Here is a 21,621-nt window from a genome sequence, read left to right on the forward strand (position 1 = left end):
ACCTTACTAAAAAATAAAGAAATAAAAAAAATCAAATAAATATAGTTGGTATCGCCACATCCGTAAAAGTAAAGTTTGTGAAACTATAAAATGAATTAACCCATAAGGTAAATACTGTAAAGAGAAAAAAAATCAAAATGCCAGAATTGCGTTATATTTTTGTAACCTCAACTCCTTAACAAAATGCAATAAAAAGCGATCAAAGCATTGTATGTTCTCCATGAATCAACAATATATCTGCTCGCAGAGAAAAAAAAATCAAGCCTTCACAAAGCTCCAGCAACAGAAAAACATAAGTGTTATAGGTCTCAGAAAATGGCCACACAAATCCCAATTTTTATTATTTTTTACAAACTTAATTTTTTTCATCACTATAATTTAAAAAATTCGATGCAAGTTTAGCATTATTGTAATCATACAGACCCGGAGATACATGTTGACAGTTCATTTTTACAATATAAAGAATGCCTTACAATAAAGACCAAAATAAAATAGCGGAATTGTGTTTATATTGCTCTGCGGGAATGGTTGGGGGTGCGCCATTTACATTTTTGCCTCAGGCAGCAGGAAGGCTGAATTGGCGTTGCTGATGCAGTATTTATCTATAACCTTATCTTGCCTGTTTCTTCCAGCTCAATGAGAAGTTGACACCCTGCAATCCAAACTAAAAAGCAAGTGCAACTTGATAATAAAAACAGGTGAAAATCCTTCAGAGATGAATGATACCACAACATAGAAAGAAATAACATTTGAACTGCTCATCAGCAGCTCTAGAGGCTTCATATAAGACACCCATGGTCTTGTATGGTATTTTGGATGCAGTCATTTGATAGCTGTTGTTGGTAGTAGCCTGTTCTGTCTTGTTGTTTCTGTCTACTGAGATGACAGGGACAGCTTTCCAAGAACTTCAAAATGCGCTATATAAATCTATAGTGAATCATCAGACACTTTTTTTGGTAGCTCACATGTCACAATTAAAACTATGAGCTAAATCAGTGTTCTCCAACTCCAGTCCTCAAGGCCCACCAACAGGTCATGTTTTCAGGATTTCCTTAGTATTGCACAGGTGATGGAATTATTGCCTGCGCAGGTGATGGAATTATCACCTGGGCCATACTAAGGACATCCTGAAAACATGATCTGTTGGTGGCTCTTGAGGACTGGAGTTTGGAAAACACTGATCTAAATAGTGACCATTTATTTGTAAAAACTATTCTGATCCATGTTAAAGCAGAAAACTTGAGAGACATCAAAACATGACAATATCATTCTCTTCATCAGAGAACCTGTTAGCAAAGTGATAAGACCATTTACCCTCAAATTCTAATGAAACTTTGTTTTTTTCCATTGTTCACCTGTTTTTTTTGCTCATTCTGACTTTTGAGGCAACTGACTTGGAACATCAACTGTTGATGTCCAAACTTCTGAAACAATATAGAAGTTGTTTGAGATTTTTTTTAAATGCAATAAAGGCAGGAATTGATACAGTATTATAAAAATTAGCATTACTTACCAATGCCAGGAGGACCGATTGGCTGCAGCGGTCATGTGAATGATGGACTTGACACCATTGTTCAAGCTCTGGCAGAGGAATAAATAAGTATTAGTTATTTTACTATTTTATACCATTTAGCCTGTTTTAAAAAATCTGGATAAATAAATAGCAAAATACAGTTATATAAAGAATATTATATTACTAATAGAATAAATAAAATGATAACAACTAGTCTTATTACAAACACTGAAAAGTGTGATCTCTGAGGCACTGAGTAATTTTGCATTTTGTGGTGTGTTTTGAGGTGGTGTCTGCCTTCAGCACTCTTCCTAACTTTTAGTTTTGAATTAGTACAAAAAAATGTCAGATCCTACCTAGAGTCGATAAGGTTTATTAGAGAAATTGACAAACTTTTTGCAATGTTCAATAAACCAATTTGCAATGGGGGTTGAATAGTTTTGACTGCAACCGTATGTTGCATGCAATTTGTGGGCTGAGAGGAGAGTGGTGATGTGCAGAAGTATTGTTAGCATACAGTAATTGACCACCTAAAATAAATTATACACAAAATAATAAGCATCCAGCACCTTTTTGGATGAATGATCCCAGGAAATCCAAGGTTTCTAAAAACATCCGTTTATTTCTTCATATTAAAAACAGGTAACAAGAAGGTCAGGCAGTTTGGATACACTCATGGTTGCAAACAAGGCATAGAAACCAACATGTTTCGACCCAAACAGGTCTTAATCATGGAGTTGCATCTATATGTCTGTTTAAAAGTCTTATAAAGAAGTCCAAGTTTCACAATTTCCTTCTGGGGAATTTCTTAAACTGTGTAAGTTGTGGTTCATCCTAATTTCTTGGGGTAGAGCATTCCAAAGAATAGATGCAACTCCGGAGAAGTCTTGGAGGCGGGAGTGGGAGGTAAGGATTAGTGCAGATGTTAGTCGAAAGTCGCTTGCGGAGCGTAGGGTATGGATAGGCCGATAAACAGAAATGAGAAAGGAGATGTAGGGGGGTGCCGCATTGTGGAGAGCTTTGTGGGTGAGAACAAGCAACTTAATATGGATCATACAATGTAAGGGCAGCCAATATAATGACTGGCACAGAGTGGACGCGTCCGAGTAACGATTAGCCAGACAGATTACCCTGGCTGCTGTATTAAGGATGGATTGGGGAGGGGAAAGTCGAGTGAGGCGGAGGCCAATTAATAGAGAATTACCAGTAGTCAAGACCGGAGAGGATAAGGGCAACAGTGAGGGTTTTTGTTGTTTCCATGGTGAGAAAGGGGCAGATTCTAGAGATGTTCTTCAGGTGCAAGTGACAAGAGTGGGCAAGAGATTGTATATGGGAGGTGAAGGAAAGTCACAAGTCATAAGTCAGTACTACTTGGGGTGCTCAGGGAATTCATAGAAGTCTTCACAGGGAAACCTGGGAGGACTCATTTAGCAAGTCACCATGTAGACACTGATACTCATTCACCTGCAAGGCAATCAGCATACTGGATATCAGCAGGGGTGAAAGCAAACATGAAGGGACAGATAGAGGAGGTGTTAGAACAGCTGGCTAGTGAGGCTTACCTGACCATTAGGCTATGTGCCCACATAGCAGATTGGATGCAGAGCGTTTTTGCCTCTCTCTCGCAGAAACAAACGCATGCAGATTTACATGCGTTTTTTCTGCCAGACAGAAACGTTTTTTCAGCGTTTTTACATGCGTTTTTTCAAGCACTTTTCCAAGCGATTTTGAGCATCACTTGGATTTATATTGTGTGATCAACTTAGATGCTTTAAATGCTGCATCTATAGTAAAAAAAAAATAATTAAAAAGTTAAAAATAAAAAAACCCTGTATATTCACTTCTCCGGCGGCCCCCGGTCTGCTCCCGGTGGCGTCCTCTCTCTTCGGCGTCCTGCGGTGTACTTGCAGGACCTGTAGTGGCGTCATCTAGTCAGCTGATGGTCACGCGACCTCTTCATCCTGGGTACCACATGCACTGCGATTACGCTGCAAATTCGCGGTCATTGAATTTAATTGAAACGCAGCAAATCCACATATAACTGTGGGTTTGCTGCCTTTCAATGTTACTCAATGGCCGCGAATTTGCAGCGTAATCGCGGTAGAAATGGTCATGCTGCGTTTTGCAACGCAATGCGAATTCGGTGCGCTAATTAGCGCATCATGTGCACAGCACATCCGAATTCACATTGCTTTGCATGGCAGATGGTTTTACAATCGTTTTCGCGGCCATGGTCCTCCATACAGTATAACGCATCCCATGGTCCTCCATACAGTATAATGCACCTCATGGTCCTCTATACAGTATAATGCACTCCCAAGGTCCTCCATATAGTATAATTCACCCTTATGATCCTCCATACAGTATAATGCACCCCCATGGTCCTCCATATAGAATAATGCACACCCATGGTCCTCCATACAGTATAATGGACCCCCATGGTCCTCCATACAGTATAAAGCACACCCCAAGGTCCTCCATATAGTATAATCCACCCCGTGGTCCTCTATATAGTGTAATGTACCTCCAAGGTCCTCCATATAGTATAATTCACCCTTATGATCCTTCATACAGAATAATTCACCACCATGGTCCTCCATACAGTATACTGCACCCCCCATGATTCTCCATATAGTATAATGCACTGCCATGGTCCTCCATACAGTATAATGCACCCCCATGGTCCTCCATATAGTATAATGCACCCCCATGGTCCTCCATATAGAATAATGCACCGCATGGTCCTCCATACAGTATAATGCACCCCCATGATCCTCCATACAGTATAATGCACCCCATGGTCCTCCATACAGTATAATGCACCCCTCCTTGATCCTCCACACAATATAAGGCACCCCATTGATCCTCCATACTGTATAATGCACCCCAATGGTCCTCCATACAGCATAATGTACCCTCCAATGGTCCTCCACACAATATACTGCACTCCCCATGATCCTCCATACAGTATAATGCACCCCCATGTTCCTTCATACAGTATAATGCACCTCCCCCATCATTCTCCACACAGTATAATGCACCCCCCATACTGTATTATTACCACCAGTCACTGATTTAAAAAAAAAAAAAATACAGTACTCACCTCTCTTGGTTCCACCCGATGCTATAGTCTCCTCAGTGTGTGGTGTGAAGCGCTGGACATCTCAGAGTTGCGGGCACCCTGTAATGAAGTCATCGCGCCCGCTGCTCTGAGACGTCAGACACCCAGGAAGAATGATGGGGGAGGAAGCGCCTGCTGAAGCTCCCTCCTCCATCATCATTGCTCGCACTGGCCCCCCCTCTAGCAGACGCTTCCACCATCATCATTCTGTGCGGGCGTCTTGGCAGTGCGGGTGCTGACGGGCGGAAGCAGGGCCCGATGCGGTGAGGGCCCGATGCAGTGAGGGCTCGGTGCGGGCCCCCCAGCTCACGGGCCCTATAGCAGTGGCGTGGCCTACTGCCATAGGCGGATTATAATGAGGACGATCTAGGCTACCGCCTGGGGCCCCGAACCTTCAGGGGGCCTGGGGCTCCGGGGTGTCTATGGCCAGATTGTCCTCATTATTGTCCGGTAGACAGTGGTGGGGGAGCCCCTGGACCGCTACCCCAGCAGCGGCGCACGGCCGCTGCTTCTTCTTCGGCCGGGCCAGCACAGTTAACTGTGCTGGCCTGGCCGCGTCACTGCTAGGAGACACGGCCCTTTACGCGGCCGTGTCTCCTAGCTGTGACATCACTCACTGCGCACCCAGCCTGCAGTGCTGCACCGGAAAGGAGCAGGACCACTGGAGTCGGGAGCAGGACCATTGGAGCCGAGCCGGGGGATGGTGAGTGTGTGTGTGTGTGTGTGCAGGCAGATATCATTGTGTGATGTCTGTTTATATGTATTTTTGTGTTTCAAATGTGTTTATGCGTGTATGTATATGTCTGTATATGTTTGTGTGCGTCCGTGACTGCGTGCGGCCTCCTGCTGAGTATAGATGGTGCAGTGCGGCCTCCTGCTGTCTTTGGGGGGGGCACTGTGCGGCCTCCCACTGTGTATAGATGGCGCCGTGCAGCCTCTTGCTGTGTATAGATGGCACCGTGCGGCCTCCTGCAGTGTATAGATGGTGCCGTGCGGCTTCCCGCTGTGCATAGATGGCATTGTGCGGCCTCCTGCTGTGTATAGATGGCATCGTGCTTCCTCCTGCTGTGTATAGATGGCATCGTGCGGCCTCCCGCTGTGTATAGATGGCATCGTGCGGCCCCCTGCTGTGTATAGATGGCGCCGTGCGGCCTCCCGCTGTGTATAGGTGGTGCAGTGCGGCCTCCTGCTGTGTATAGATGGCGCCGTGCGGCCTCCTGCTGTGTATAGATGGCGCCGTGCGGCCTCCCGCTGTGTATAAGTGGCGCCATGCGACCTCCTGCTGTGTATAGATGGCACCGTGTGGCCTCCTGCTGTGTAGAGATGGCGCCGTGCGGCCTCCCGCTGTGTATAGGTGGCACCGTGCGGCCTCCTGCTGTGTATAGATGGCGCCGTGCGGCCTCCTGCTGTGTATAGATGGCGCCGTGCGGCCTCCTGCTGTGTATAGATGGCTACGTGCGGCCTCCTGCTGTGTATAGATGGCTACATGCGGTCTCCTGCTGTGTATCGATGGCTACGTGCGGCCTCCTGCTGTGTATAGATGGCTACGTGTGCTCAATATTGAGTCATACAAATAATGTAAGGCTATGTGCCCATGATGCAGAAATGCTCCGGATTTTTTTTGAGCGTTTCTGCATCTCCCTGGCAGAAAAAACGCATGCAGATTGTACATGCGTTTTTCCTGACAGGGACATGCTGATGTGAAGCGTTCTTCACATGAATTTCCGCATGCGGGTTGACAAACGCTTTCCAAGCGATTTTAGCATCACTTGCAAAGTGCTTGACAACTTGGTCACACTATATAATCCATGCAACCGGCATGGATTTATATAGTGTGACCGTAAAAGAATGGTAAAAAATAAATATATAATTACCTTCTGATGGCCTGCCGACGTCAGCGGTCGCGTGACCCGTCACATGACTAAATGACGTCACGGCAGGTCCTTTTCAGACCATCGCGAGCTGCCGGCAAGCCAGGACGCATCGGATAAAGACACCGGGGGCCATCAGAAGGTAAGTATAATATTTATTTTTTATTTTAGTCTTTTTTTACAGGTTCTATGGTACCCGGGTCCGGAGGAGAGTCTCCTCTTCTCCAAACCCGGGTACCATCCGCACATTGAAATGCATGGATTCTACATGTACAGATGCAGTGATGCGGATTCCATGTGTTCCAATGCAAGTCAATGGCGGCGTAAGCGCCGCGCTTCCGCAAAATAATTGGTAGTGCTGCGGATTTTTCCGCAATGATAATCCACAGCGGAAATTTCCGCAGCATGTGCACAGCACATGTGGATTATCATTGGGGAACATGGCAGACCTTCTACCAAGCGTTTTTAAGCGTTTCTGCAGTGGAATTGCCGCTGCGGAAACGCTTAAAAAACGCATAGTGGGCACACAGCCTAAAAAAAATTATTATAATTAATATTGTGCCAAATTAATTTCACGTGAACTATCACATGATCTATCACAGGGGATCATGTGACATGTCACGTGATACATCAGGTGTGTGTGTGTGTGGGGGGCCCGTGCCTTCTAAACTGCCCAGGGCCCTTGCTACTCTTAATCCACCCCTGCCTACTGCCATTGGCGGTACACCACTGCTGTAAAGGACCTATAGCCTTTAAGAGAGCACGTGACCTTTTGATTGCCAGACAGTAACATATTTTGGGGACTCATCACCGAGTGTGTTAGACGAGTGGTGTCAGCATGAGCGTAAGTAACTGTGGTGTGTGGACTGTGTCGGGGTATGATTTATGCCCACCCCACTTAGTAGCCTACAGAGTTTGAGAGCTGGATTGAGTGAGAGGAGATAAATTAACCCTTGCAAGTGCACCCTCTGTCACGGGCTGAGAAGTGTGTACGTGACAGTCACCCATTCCAGATATTTCACCCATCATATAATCCAGACTTCAGTAGGTTTGTGCAGCAAATAGGCTTTCACCTCAACCCAGCTAACAAATACCCCCCTTACCCTCCCTCAAACAATATAAACCTACCCTTACCAGTAAGGGATGTGGCCAAAAGCAGATCACAACCATTTGGTGCATGCACTACAATAAAAAATACCAGGAATAAAATATTCTGTATCAATTGTCTCCTGCATAGAGTGCGCCGCACTAAAGGTAAACCATATAACTTGCATATACAACCCCTTGCAAAAATTATGGAATCATATCATGCTCTCTATGATATGAGATGGGCAAGTCAACCCCCCCCCAAGTAATTAATTATACAACACATGCCATGAATTGATATTTAAGCACAAAGCACTTTACATGTACATAGATCTATATGAAATAAAATATGAGTGTCAATATTATATCACATCATGTTTGCACTATGTACTGTTTCACTAATGATGGACACTTGATTGTATTTTTCTGATTGTAGTGTATTTATGAAATTGTAATTTATAATCATGTAATCTATCTATATATACCACATGCTTGTACCTATGCATTGCTTGACAAAGGTTGGTCACAACCGAAACGTTGCCACACATTATGGGCTAATAAAGTCCGCTTTTTTCACTAAAGAACCATTTTGGAGTGCTGCCTGCCTTTTTTGCTACTACAACCCCTGGCAAAAATTATGGAATCACCGGGCTCGGAGGAAGTTCATTCAGTTGTTTAATGTTGTTGAAAAAAAGCAGATCACAGACATGGCACAAACTAAAGTCATTTCAAATGACTTAGGGCTTTAAGAAACACTAAAAGAAATCAAGATAAAAAATGTGGTACTCAGTAAGGGTAATTTATTTCAGACCAAGCAGAGGGAAAAAATTATGGAATCACTCAATTCTGAGGAAAAAATTATGGAATCACCCTGTAAATTTTCATTTCCAAAACTAACACCTGCATCAAATTAGATCTGCTCATTAGTCTGCATTTAAAAAGGAGTGATCACACCTTGGAGAGCTGTTGCACCAAGTGGACTGACATGAATCATGGCTCCAACACGAGAGATGTCAATTGAAACAAAGGAGAGGATTATGAAACTCTTAAAAGAAGGTAAATCATCGCGCAATGTTGCAAAAGATGTTGGTTGTTCACAGTCCGCTGTGTCTAAAATCTGGATGAAATACAAACAACATGGGAAGGTTGTTAAGGCAAACATACTGGTAGACCAAGGAAGACATCAAAGCGTCAAGACCGGAAACTTAAAGCAATATGTCTCCAAAACAGGAAATGCACAACAAAACAAATGAGCAACGAATGGGAAGAAACTGGAGTCAATGTCTGTGACCAAACTGTAAGAAACCGTCTAAAGGAAATACATACAGAAAAGCTAAACATAAGTCATCATTAACACCTAAACAGAAAAAACAAGGTTACAATGGGCTAAGGAAAAGCAATCGTGGACTGTGGATGACTGGATGAAAGTCATATTCAGTGATGAATCTTAAATCTGCATTGGGCAAGGTGATGATGCTGGAACTTTTGTTTGGTGCCGTTCCAATGAGATTTATAAAGATGATTGCATGAAGAGAACATGCAAATTTCCACAGTCATTGATGATATGGGGCTGCATGTCAGGTAAAGGCACTGGGGAGATGGCTGTCATTACATCTTCAATAAATGCGCAAGTTTACATTGATATTTTGGACAGTTTTCTTATCCCATCAATTGAAAGGATGTTTGGGGATGATGACATCATTTTTTAATATGATAATGCATCCTGCCATAGAGCAAAAACTGTGAAAACATTCCTTGAAAGAAGACACATAAGGTCAATGTCATGGCCTGCAAATAGTCCGGATCTCAATCCAATTGAAAATCTTTGGTGGAAGTTGAAGAAAATGGTCCATGACAAGGCTCCAACCTGCAAAGCTGATCTGGCAACAGCAATCAGAGAAAGTTGGAGCCAGATTGATGAAGAGTACTGTTTGTCACCCATTAAGTCCTTGTATGTGTCATTAACCATAACACATTATTACTCGCAACTTCCACATTGAACCTGTCGGGGAGAAAGGATATGCGACATAAACTTTAATTACCCCAAATTTTAGTCACCAAAGCATCAGTGCTCACAAGAATTTGAATAATTTCAGCCCCTTTTTAGCTTGCGGAGCCTCCTGTTGGATCTGCCGTTCGTTATACTCCAGCAATCTCAGAGCGTCTTTAGGAGATTTAAAGAAAAAGGTGGAACCCAACGCAATCACTCTCAGTTTCACTTGGTAAATCATGGCATATTGCAACCCAAGTGACCTCATTTTTTTTTAATGTCTATGTATAGGATTCTTTTACGCTGGACTTCCACAGAGAAGTCTGGAAAAAAGGACACTCTCTGCCCTCCAAGTGATATTTCCTGTTTCTCCTGTGCCTTCCTTAGTATGATATCCCAGGCTAGGAGGTCTGCCCACTGGGCCAGGTCTCGTGGTAACCTTGTGTACTCTGTCCACAGCAACCAGAGGAATGAGGACTTCTTTGCTGAAGGTATCTATCAGCCACTTTCAAAAAAGCCATCTGGGTTTCTCCAGTCCATCTTTTCAGGGACACCCACCAGCCTGATATTATTACGCCACAGGCGATTTTCCAGATCATGAGTCTTGGCCATTAAAGTGGCAATTGCTTGCTTGTGACTTTGAATGTCTCTGAGGACAGGAAGGAGGGCGATCTCCAACTCACTTACTTTCCCCTCCACCACAGTTGTGCGCTCCGCCATTTTTTGTGTAGTGTACTGGATTGTCAGAATATAGCCTACCTGGCCTGTTAGCGTGGCCAGTGTGTAATTACATTTGTTAACAGAGTTCAAAACATCCATTAAAGATGGGGGTTCCACTAAGGATTTTACAACAAAGGGGCTCTCTGTGTTCTTGGAAATCAGCTCTACATTATTGTGCACCTGGGAATTTGATGCTGTGCCATGAGGGACATCTTCCCCCTCATCCTCCTCATGAACTAATGAAACAAATCTAGATCCTTCTGGGGACATTATGTTGTTCCCCTGTGTGCCAGTCACTGACCTCAATTTCTGTGGGCTGTGGGTGAATGCTCCATGAGCGTATTGCTCCAGTCTGGTCACTTCCTTTACTCCCTCATCTCTCTGCCTCACAACACAGGACGTGTGGGCGCCATCTTGGATGTCTGATGGTGCTGCTCCGTCCTCCCTGCTGATCTTTCTGCTTTGGGTCATCTTCACCAACGCAACCTGAAAAAAGAACTTCTAGCCTCCAGGAACCATCAGCCACCGGGTAGGAGTGTTTTCCCCCCAAAATTGCACCTCAGGATGTGTCTTACAGGATGAGTGCAGTGGGAGCTCTCCGGACACACGTCCTCACAGCATGCATGCTAGGCCATAAATCTGTCTACCTATAAAAGCAGAAGATTAAGCAGCAAAAGCCCAATATGACATTGTGTACAAACCACTGGTTGTAGCCCATCAATTTCTTAAATAAGTAATCCACAAAATGTAAGTAACACTCCAAACAAAAAAATACTGATTTATTAACCCATGTGAGCAGTGGCAACCTTTTGGCTCAGAAGTTGCTAAACCTTTGTAAAGCCATTGCTCACATCAGCCAATAAATCAGTACTCTTTTTGCACCAAACATAGTTAGGTACTACCTGCGTTTTGTGGATTACTCTATATGTGATGGGCTATCTTTTTTTAAATTACCACCTCATATTAACAAGATAGGTTGTGATTTGTGGATTTAGTGATTGGAATTGAATGCACAAGTAATAATTGGTCAATGGGCTCATCAAAGATTTACTTCATAAATTCAATGGAGAGTAAAAAATGTTTTTAACAACTAAGTGTTTATGACCTGAGATAGATAGATATGGATAGATGGATAGATAGATATATAGATAGATATGAATAGATAGATATACAGATAGATAAATAGTAGAAAAATTTGGAACAGCACAATAAATTCCAAGTCCGGGTGCAAGCCCCCCCCAACAAATATCCGTTTTCAGTAGAAATAGTAGCAAAAAATGCAGGCAGCGCTCCAAAATGGTTCTTTAGTAAAAAAAACAAACTTTATTAGCCCATAATGTGTGGCAACGTTTTGGTTGTGACCAACCTTTGTCAAGCAATGCATAGGTACAAGCATGTGGTATATATAGATAGATTCCATGATTATAAATTACAATTTCATTAGTGAAAAATACATTACAATCAGAAAAACACAATCAAGTGTCCATCATTAGTGAAACAATACATAGTGTAAACATGATGTGATATAATATTGACATTCATATTTCATTTCATATAGATATAAAATATACACATATAAAGTGCTTTCTGCTTAAAGCTCACCTGTCAGCAGGATTGTGCTCAGTAAGCTACATACACTGTCAGGTGGGTGACATTACACTGATTAAAATGATACCTTGGTTTATGAAATCCAATCTGTGGTTCATGTGTAACCTTTACTTTCAGTTTGGAGATAATGATATACTCGTACTTCGGGGCAGCCTGTGGGGGGTGCTCTATCTGGTGTTCTGCTTACATATTCATACATATTCATATGCATGCTCTTATGACAGGTCGTTATGACAGATCGTTCACTGACCTGCCTCCTATTTGTCATAATGCATCTAGTATCGTGGGGCTAGGTAAAATAGGAGGCAAGTCAGTGAACAACCAGTGAGCTGTTATAAGAGCATACAGATGAATATGTAAGCAGAGCACCAGATATAGCTCACCCCACAGTCTTGCTCCGATGCACAAGCATATCATTATCTCCAAACTGATGCCACTAATGAATTATTGATATTTAAGCACAAAGCACTTTACATGTACATAGATCTATATGAAATGAAATATGAGTGTCAATATTATATCACATCATGTTTGCACTATGTACTGTTTCACTAATGATGGACACTTGATTGTATTTTTCTGATTGTAGTGTATTTATGAAATTGTAATTTATAATCATGTAATCTATCTATCTATATATACCACATGTTTGTACCTGTTAGAACTCTCCTGTTAGGTTTTTTCTATTTTGCTGGTAACATGACCTTTTTGCCTATTTAATCCTGCTCCGCCCTTCTGGCCATGCTGGACTCCATTGTAATTTCTACTCTTAAGCTAGCCAGGTGCTTTGTAACCTTTCTCAGTCAGTTTAGCTAGGTCTTTTGACCTTTATGTTCTATGTTGTGTGTTTGTCTTTTTACTGCTACAATTTCTGCTAGGAGGTGTCCGTCTTTCTCCCAGTCCCTAGTTCTTGTAGGGATCCCTGCCTCACATCTATAGGTCTTCGTTCAGACTAGCTGAGGACTTTAGCGGGTCTGATCGCAGGATCAGGTTCCCCGTTACATCGTAGGGATCTAGCTTAGTTCTATTGTAGGGACAGATCTCCTGTCTTTCCTTAGTGCTTGTAGCCTATCATAACAGTAAGTCAAGCCCAAAAATATCTCTAAGGAAAGACCTCCAGTTTCCATCATGGTGTCGGTTCAGGATTTGGCTCAACGCCTGCAGGGACTCTCTCTGGAGGTGGCCGAGCTCCAACAACACGTGAGTAGCTGTTCTGGAGCGCATTTTGTGGAGCCAAAGGTACGATTGCCTGATTTATTTTTTGGTGAACAACAAGATTTATTTTCCTTTAAAAATGCTTGTTTATTGTATTTTCGTTTGAGACCCAGATCCTCTGGTGATGAATCACAGCGCATAGGGTTCATAATGTCACTTTTGCGCAAAGAACCTCAGGGATGGGCCTTTTCTCTCCAACCTAGTGATCCGTGCTTTAGATCAGTGGATAGTTTTTATTATGCTTTGGGGTTGTTGTATGATGATCCTGATCGTGTCTCATCAGCTGAGACGGAATTGAGACTTTTGAGGCAGGGATCAGGTTATGTGGAAAATTATTGTACTCACTTCCGTCGGTGGTCTGCTCAGGTGGGGTGGAACGATTCAGCTCTGAAAAGTTTGTTTCTTGCTGGGCTAGGTGAAAGGGTTAAGGATCTGCTTATTGCTTATCCTACACCTGGAAACTTGCAGGAGGCAATGCAATTAGCTATACGGGTGGACAGGAGACTGCGTGCAAGGGTTAATGAGAGTAAATCCTTTGCCATGTCAGCTCCTAGTCTTGAGAGGGTCTGTACTGACATTGGAGAGCCGATGGAGATTGGGGCGATGTCACCCCGCTCTCAGGAAAAAGACCGCAGGTTTTCTGAAGGTTTGTGCTTTTATTGCGGAAAATCTGACCATTTCATTAAGAACTGTGTGCTTCGTATGAAAAAAAAAAAAGGTCAGTTACGCCCGTATAGCCTGTTTAAACACTAAGGGGGTATTTCTTTCGGCTACTACTGCAGCTCAGGAAGAATTAATTGAATTTCGGGTATTTGTGGATTGTGGTTCTACTCTGAATGTGATTGATGGGAGATTCTTGGAAAAACTTAAATTAAAACCCAAACCTTTGTCATCCCCTATTGCCGTGGTTTCTGTCGATGGCTCTCCCTTGAAATGTGTTGCTCACAAGGTTTATGAATTTCCCCTCACTATTAATGGTATTCACCAAGAAAATTTGGATTTGGTAGTATTAAATAATTTGCCTTCTCCAGTAATTTTGGGGTTACCCTGGTTAAAATTGCACAATCCTGTACTGGATTGGTCTACTAATGAAATTAAGTCCTGGAGCCCTAAGTGTTATGACAAGTGTTGTAACGGGCGCATTGCTGCTGTGGATAAAGGGGAATTACCTGTACCTATTCAGGATTTTTGGAAAGTTTTTTCTGAGGAGGAGTCGCAAATTTTGCCTCCCCATAGAGACTATGATTGTACCATTGAATTTGTCCCTGGAGCGACTCTTCCTAAAAGTCGTTTATTTAATCTTACTATTCCTGAGAGAAAGGCTTTGGAGGAATACATACAGACGAGCTTGGCCGCCGGTCATATCAGACCCTCTAAGTCACCTGTGGCTGTTGGATTTTTTTTTGTTAAAAAAAAGGACAGCGGTTTACGTCCTTGTCTGGACTTTCGCGAGATTAATAAAATTACTGTATGTAATCCCTACCCACTGCCATTAATTCCTGATTTGTTTAACCAGTTAGTGGGGGCCAAGTGGTTCTCTAAAATTGATCTCCGGGGGGCATACAATTTTTTGCGCATGAAGGAGGGTGATGAATGGAAGACTGCTTTTAACACTCCTGTGGGTCATTTTGAGAATCTGGTTATGCCTTTTGGTCTTACCAATGCACCTGCATTTTTTCAGAATCTTATTATTGACATCCTTAGACCTTTGATCGGCAAAAATGTGGTTGTGTATTTGGATGACATTTTGATTTATTCGCCTGATCTGGAGTCTCATTGGCGGAGCGTACGTGAGGTATTACAGTTATTAATTGACAATTCGCTTTTTGCTAAGCTGGAGAAATGTGAGTTCGCTGTACAGAGAATTAGTTTTTTGGGCTACATTATCTCCAGCGAGGGCTTTGAGATGGACCCGGTGAAAGTTCAAGCTGTGCAGGAATGGCCTAGGCCTATTGGTTTGAAATCGATACAGAGGTTTTTGGGTTTCGCCAATTATTACAGAAAATTCATAAAAAAATTTCTATTATTGTTAAACCACTGACCGATCTCACCAGGAAAGGTGCTAATACGGTTCAGTGGACTACTGAGGCCATTGGAGGGTTTGTGTTTCTAAAGGAGAGGTTCAGCTCTGCCCCCATCCTTATGCAGCCTGATGTGACTAAGCCGTTTTTGGTTGAGGTTGATGCTTCTTCTGTGGGGGTCGGTGCGGTGTTGTCTCAGGAAAACGAGGATGGAGTACATCCCTGTGCCTTTTTTTCAAAAAAATTTTCTGAGACTGAACTTAATTACGATATTGGTAATCGGGAATTGCTGGCTATTAAACTCGCATTTGAACACTGGCGTCATCTCTTGGAAAGTGCTGAATTTCCCATTCAGGTTTTCACTGATCATAAAAATCTGATCTATCTTGATGCTGCCAAGCGCTTGAATGCCCGTCAGGCTAGGTGGGCACTTTTTTTTTGCGGTTTAATTTTTCCGTTACTTACATCCCGGGTACCAAGAATGTTAAAGCTGATGCGTTGTCTCGCAGCTTTTCTCCCATGGTCGGTGCTGAGGAGGAGGAGAGCATTTTACAAGAAGGTGTGGTGATTGCTGCATTGGACTCCGTTTTGGAAGATGAGATTCTTAAAGCACAGGAGAATGCCCCATCTAACACTCCCCATGGGAGGTTGTTTGTGCCTAGGACCTTTAGGAGAGATTTGTTTGTTGAGTGTCATGAGTCTCGATTGGCAGGTCATCCAGGAATTTCTGAGACCAAGAGACTTGTGGGTCGCAGTTTTTGGTGGCCTGGATGGCAGAAGGAAGTCATTAAGTGGGTGCGTCAATGTACTGTGGGTGCTAGATCTAAGTCTTCTCATACTCCTGCTGCGGGGTTGCCTTGCCCTCTGGAGGTTCCTAGTGCACCTTGGACACATCTGGCTATGGACTTTATTACTGACCTTCCCTCCTCTGAGGGTTTCACGGTCATCTGGGTGGTCGTGGACCGTTTTAGCAAGATGTGTCACTTGGTTCCCTTCATCAAACTGCCCTGCGCTAAGACACTCGCTAAGGCCTTTGTCAAGGAAATTGTCAGACTCCATGGTGTTCTTACTGACATTGTTTCTGATAGGGGACCTCAGTTTGTGGCTCGTTTTTGGCGTGCCTTTTGTGACAGGTTGGGAGTTCATTTGTCGTTTTCATCTGGATATCATCCTGAGTCTAATGGCCAGACAGAAAGGAAGAATCAGGATGTTGAGCAGTTCTTGCGTTGTTTTGTGGCAGACAATCAAGAGGGGTGGTCTGAGTTTCTGCCGCTTGCTGAATTTGCTCTTAACAACCATACATCCTCTTCTGCTGGGTGTTCGCCTTTTTTTTTGTTGTTCTGGGAGACATCCGTCTTTTGGGTCATTCTCCAAATTGGTATCGGCTGTGCCTGAGGAGGAGAGTTTTTCCGGTGATTTGGAGAGAGTTTGGACGGATATGTGTGGTAATCTTCAGGAGGCTAACAAAAGATCTAAGAGGTACTTTGACAGGAAACGTCAAGAGGTTTTGTTTACGGTTGGTGACATGGTTTGGTTGTCCTCTAAGAATCTGGGGTTGAGGATTCCTTCTAAAAAATTGGGTCCCAAGTTTATAGGGCCCTTTAAGGTGCTTCAGGTAGTTAACCAATCTGCTGTTAGGTTGGAGGTTCCTACCTCCTGGAAGATTAATCGGGTGTTTCATGTTTCTCTATTGAAAAAAGCTGATGTATCAGATAGAGACGCCACTGCCACTGTTGCTCCGGTGGTGGAGGACGGGGAATATGAAATTTCCCGCATCCTTAATTCTAGATGGTATAGGGGGAGTTTGCAGTATCTCGTCGCTTGGAAGGGTTTCGGTCCCGAGGATAACTCATGGGTGAGGGCGGATGATGTTTCTGCTTCTAAACTTGTCAGAGCGTTTCACAAGAGGTTTCCTGATAAGCCTGGGCCTAGGGGATCCGGAGGATCCTCATAGAAGAGGGGGTACTGTTAGAACTCTCCTGTTAGGTTTTTCTATTTTGCTGGTCACATGACCTTTTTGCCTATTTAATCCTGCTCCGCCCTTCTGGCCATGCTGGACTCCATTGTAATTTCTACTCTTAAGCTAGCCAGGTGCTTTGTAACCTTTCTCAGTCAGTTTAGCTAGGTCTTTTGACCTTTATGTTCTATGTTGTGTGTTTGTCTTTTTACTGCTACAATTTCTGCTAGGAGGTGTCCATCTTTCTCCCAGTCCCTAGTTCTTGTAGGGATCCCTCCCTCACATCTATAGGTCTTCATTCAGACTAGCTGAGGACTTTAGCAGGTCTGATCGCAGGATCAGGTTCCCCATTACATCGTAGGGATCTAGCTTAGTTCTATTGTAGGGACAGATCTCCTGTCTTTCCTTAGTGCTTGTAGCCTATCATAACAGTACCTATTTAAGGTAGCGCTATTCATCACGCTGGGGCACTCGCTTCACTGGGTCAATCAAAGCACACATGCAACGTTTTTCCGGTAATTCACAGTACAGCAGTTTATTACATCTCATAAACCTCTCATAACATAGTCCATCTCAGTGGCTCGCCGACAGGTTACACATATAATATCCCAGAGCCTTTCCAGTGACAGATATGCCCACTTGGCTCCAGATACAGCCTTCAGCAAGGTAACAATATCAATGTCCACATCAAGCAGCGTTTTTACCTTTGCCGGGTCTTAGCTGGTTCTGTCAGCTCGGTTCTGCCACAGCTGTGGCTTTAAGGCTTCCCAGATGGGGCCTCCGGGCCACGTACCTTCCAAGGCTACTGGTATCTCAAACACAGGGGATCCAGCTGCTGCCTTCCAGGCTAGTGGAGTCCCACACAGGGACCAGGCCTCTCGCCCTCCAAGGCTACTGGTATCTCAAACACCGGGAATCCAGCCTTTGCCTTCCAGGCTTCACCAGGCCTCTCTCTCTAGGCCTCACCAGGCCACTCTTTCTCTACCTGTTTCAAACTAACAGGGTTTATATATCCTTTTGTGCACATGGGACCTGTGATGATGTCACAGTCACGTGATCAGTCACCTGAGGGGGAGGTAAATGGTCAGCTAGAGCACACCCCCTGGACATTCTAGCAATGCAGCAAGCCGCTGCACTACATATCCCCCCCTCTGTTCAAACTTGTGGGGTTGAACACATAGCATACACAATCACATTATAACCCACGGTTCACACAGAGACCATGTACTTGACAATTGCGCTGCTCAGCCCCTGGAACATTAGTCATCGACATTATCCCATTCCTTAGGGACCTACCATCTGTCATTTTCACTAACTTCGTCAAGTCACATTTCCGAGTAGTAACCTTGTCAGACCTCCCCCGCTCCCAGCGGTCAGTCGTAACCTTGTCAGACCTCCCCCGCTCCCAGTTAATACAGCAGTGTGACTTACTTGCCCTTGTATCTATGGTCAGGTCTGACTTCGTGCTGTCCCGTGCTCTATTGGGTCGTTTGTATGGGCCTCTCAGACCTGAGTTACTGGAGGTCTCACTACCTCTAAACCCACGGCCACTATCCTCAGGACATCTTGAAAGGTCTCTAACTTCTACTGTAGCCGTCCTATTATTTGAAAGGCCCTTTCTCTGTCTGGTCTCACAATTTATAGACGGCTGCCATCTTCTGCTGCTCAGACGATGCTGTCTTTCCATTCACAGTCTGGCGAGATTCAACTGTTCTACCTCTTGCAGGTAGGTCACTCGGTACTCCATCAGCATGCGTATATATGCAAGATTTTCTTCCTTTCCTACAGCGGAGAATGACACCATGCCGTCTTCATCTGGTATCCAGTCCTGACGTTCACGTGGACTGCTTACTTTCATCACACCAGACTTCTTTACCATCATTTGCATGGCTTGGCCATTTCTCCCAATGAGCTTTCTTACCAGAGCATGAGGCACCCGGATGACCTCTTCACACAGACTTTGAGCTTTTCTCATAAGCTCCAGTTGTCTAATGACTTGTTCCGTGTTCAACTGGACAAACCGCTTTGTGCGAATACATCGCCAGTACATGTCACTTAGGATAGTCACCCTCTTCGCTGTGACTTCGGCTGTGGACAGGACCACCAGCTGTTTAGCTTTTGAGGTCGAGTACACCTTACAGGCTCCCATGGCCTTCTTAAACTCTTCATGCACTGACTCTCTGGTACATTCTTCTCTTCTCTTCTCTTCGGGTACATCTATGAGACACTTGTACCGAGACGTTTCTGTCTCACCAGTCGTCTCCAAATGATCATCTGGCTCAGGTTTCAGGGACAACTGACTTTCAGCTTCTTCACCCTGTATGCTTTCCCTGAGCTGACTCACAGCTATGAACTCAAGAATTCTCGTCTTGACCACCCCCATTTCATACTTATTTTCTTTCAACACTTTCTCAGCTCTCCTCAGGTCCACCCTCTTATGGCCCAAAGGACTGAGCGCAACTTGTTTGCCCTTCATCTTCTCCAAGGAGGCCTCTTTCACTGATTGGTACTTTGCCAGGTGACCTTTGAGCTCGACAACTTCTTTCTCTAGCTCAGCTATTCGTCTCTCAGCAGCCCATCTCTGAAGCTCTTCCGGCTTCAACTGCTCCTTTATCAGCAGAATTTTCTCAGAGCTCTCTGTCTCCAATGCACCCACTCGGCTCTCGACAGCCAGTCTCTCAAACTTCTCTTGCTTCAAATGGGCTTGTAGCGTCTCCTTGAGCTCCTTGATCTCAGCTCTTACATCCACCGAATCATCCAAGCTCGCATTATTCGAAGAGGCATTTGCTTCATACCTCCCTTCTCCGATGGACTCCTCCATCCTGCAGATTCTATCCTTAAGGCACGTGTCTGCCCTCTGGAGATCACCACAGAACGTCTGCAGCTCCTTCACCTGAGCTTCCAGTCCTGGGATCTTTCTGCGGAGATCATCATTATCATCACGGATGTCCTGTAGAGTAGTCTCAATCACTTGGCGCATGTGCTCTGCATCAGTTTTAACATCCTCTAGTTTTTCCTCAACCTTGAGGAGATCCTAAGTCTCTATTGATTTGTTGCAGTTCCCTATTGAACTTTTCATGCCTCTTTTCTGCCTCACGGTCGTGACCAGACACTTCATCTGTTATTGCCTCTTTCAGGGCGGATAGCTCCCGGTCTCGCTGGTACAGAGAGTCCACCAGCCACTCCTTCTCCTGCATTAGAGGCTTTACTTGGTCCTGGAATTGCTGCAGCTCCCTCATGAGTTCACCATACTCCTTCTTGGAGTCACACAGCTCCCGGTTGAACTGTTCGCGCAGTCGTTCTAGGTTTTGGCCACGTCCAGAAACTTCATCCTGCAGCACCTCTTTTAAGGCAGACAGATCCCTATCCCTCTGGTGTAATCCCTCATCCAGCTTTTGCTTCACCTGCATCTGCTCTAAGTGTACCAGGGAGAACCGATCTTTCAACTCGCACAGCTCATCTTCAAACTCTGCTTTGTCAAGCTCCAACTGAAAAACCTCCTCTTTATTTTTCTGGAACTTTTCCTTCCAATTGTTGACTTCCTTGCTGCTTTCCTCCAGTTCTCGCTGTAAGTTCCTCACAACCTGGTTTATTCTCTGCCGTTCAGACTCCAGGCGCAGCTGGTTTGAGGACACGTTCTCCACGTTTTTTCTTAGTTGCTGCACGTTACTCTTATACTGCTGCCTGATAGGCTCCAGCTCTTGGTCATGACTGGCCGCCTCCTCTTCTAGGGCTGTTGGATCCTGATCCTTCTGTCTCAGTACTGTACCGGAGGTTGCTGCTGGCAACGTCACCTCCTCTTCTGCTTCTAAAGGAGGATCCACACTCAGAATAAAAGCACACAGCGTTACATTTTCTTTATTTGCGCTTTCAGCAAAGGCTACAGGAGCAAATTTTTTGTGGCCCTTGCGCCGTCGACGACGAGAGGGGGCCTTTCTCATCTCGTCTAGTTCCTCCTGACTGAACTCTCTTTCTACGTTCGTAGTATCACCGTCAGTTGTGAGGTCTGTGTCACTCCCCATGGTGTTGTGGACCAACAAGTCACCTCCCACTTTGACGTCAACTCCTTCTACTGGAGCTACCCCGTTATCAACGGTCAAATTGTCATTTTTAGGCAGTACCAACCCACAACCAGTAACCAATTTTGGTTTCCTATTCTCCACGCTCTTTTGAAAATCCGCCCCCCTTTTGAGACTCCGCCCCCTTTTGGACATCCACACCTGTAGAGGTTTTTTTTAAAAAAAAACACGCGATAGTCTTAGGACCCAGTTCACAACATCTCTTACCACCTCCACGGGCACTCTGGGACAATACTGGCACCCCCGGAGAACTCACAGAATGGTCCACTGCCGCCATTCTATACGGTGCCAACAGCTCCTGCCGTTCCTGCACCATGTCCTGTTGCTGCAATTTTAACAGGTACCTTAACCGCTCAGCAACTTCAGTCTCATCTGCTGCTCCCTTCACAGCCATCTTTATCTGCTCCTGCATCTCTTCAGAAAACTCCATTTTGCTGAAG

The 21,621-nt window shown here is 44.4% G+C and overlaps 1 protein-coding gene across 5 annotated transcripts in view; it reads right to left on the bottom strand.

Moving 5' to 3' along the window:
• LOC141257787 (uncharacterized) overlaps positions 1-21,621 on the bottom strand; it is a 1,010,546-nt gene that overhangs the window by 156,343 nt on the left and 832,582 nt on the right. For all 5 annotated transcript variants that reach the window (XR_012318105.1, XR_012318103.1, XM_073672778.1 and 2 more), the window contains one exon: positions 1,514-1,581. Coding sequence is in view for 3 of the 5 variants with exons in the window: in XM_073672778.1 (XP_073528879.1) it covers positions 1,514-1,581 (68 nt within the window). In the remaining 2 variants the exon portion in view is untranslated. The remainder of the gene's footprint in view (positions 1-1,513; positions 1,582-21,621) is intronic.

This window comes from Phyllobates terribilis, unplaced genomic scaffold (assembly GCF_046119375.1).
Source record: "Phyllobates terribilis strain yellow unplaced genomic scaffold, ASM4611937v1 Scaffold_3__8_contigs__length_932513732, whole genome shotgun sequence".
NCBI lineage: Eukaryota > Metazoa > Chordata > Amphibia > Anura > Dendrobatidae > Phyllobates > Phyllobates terribilis.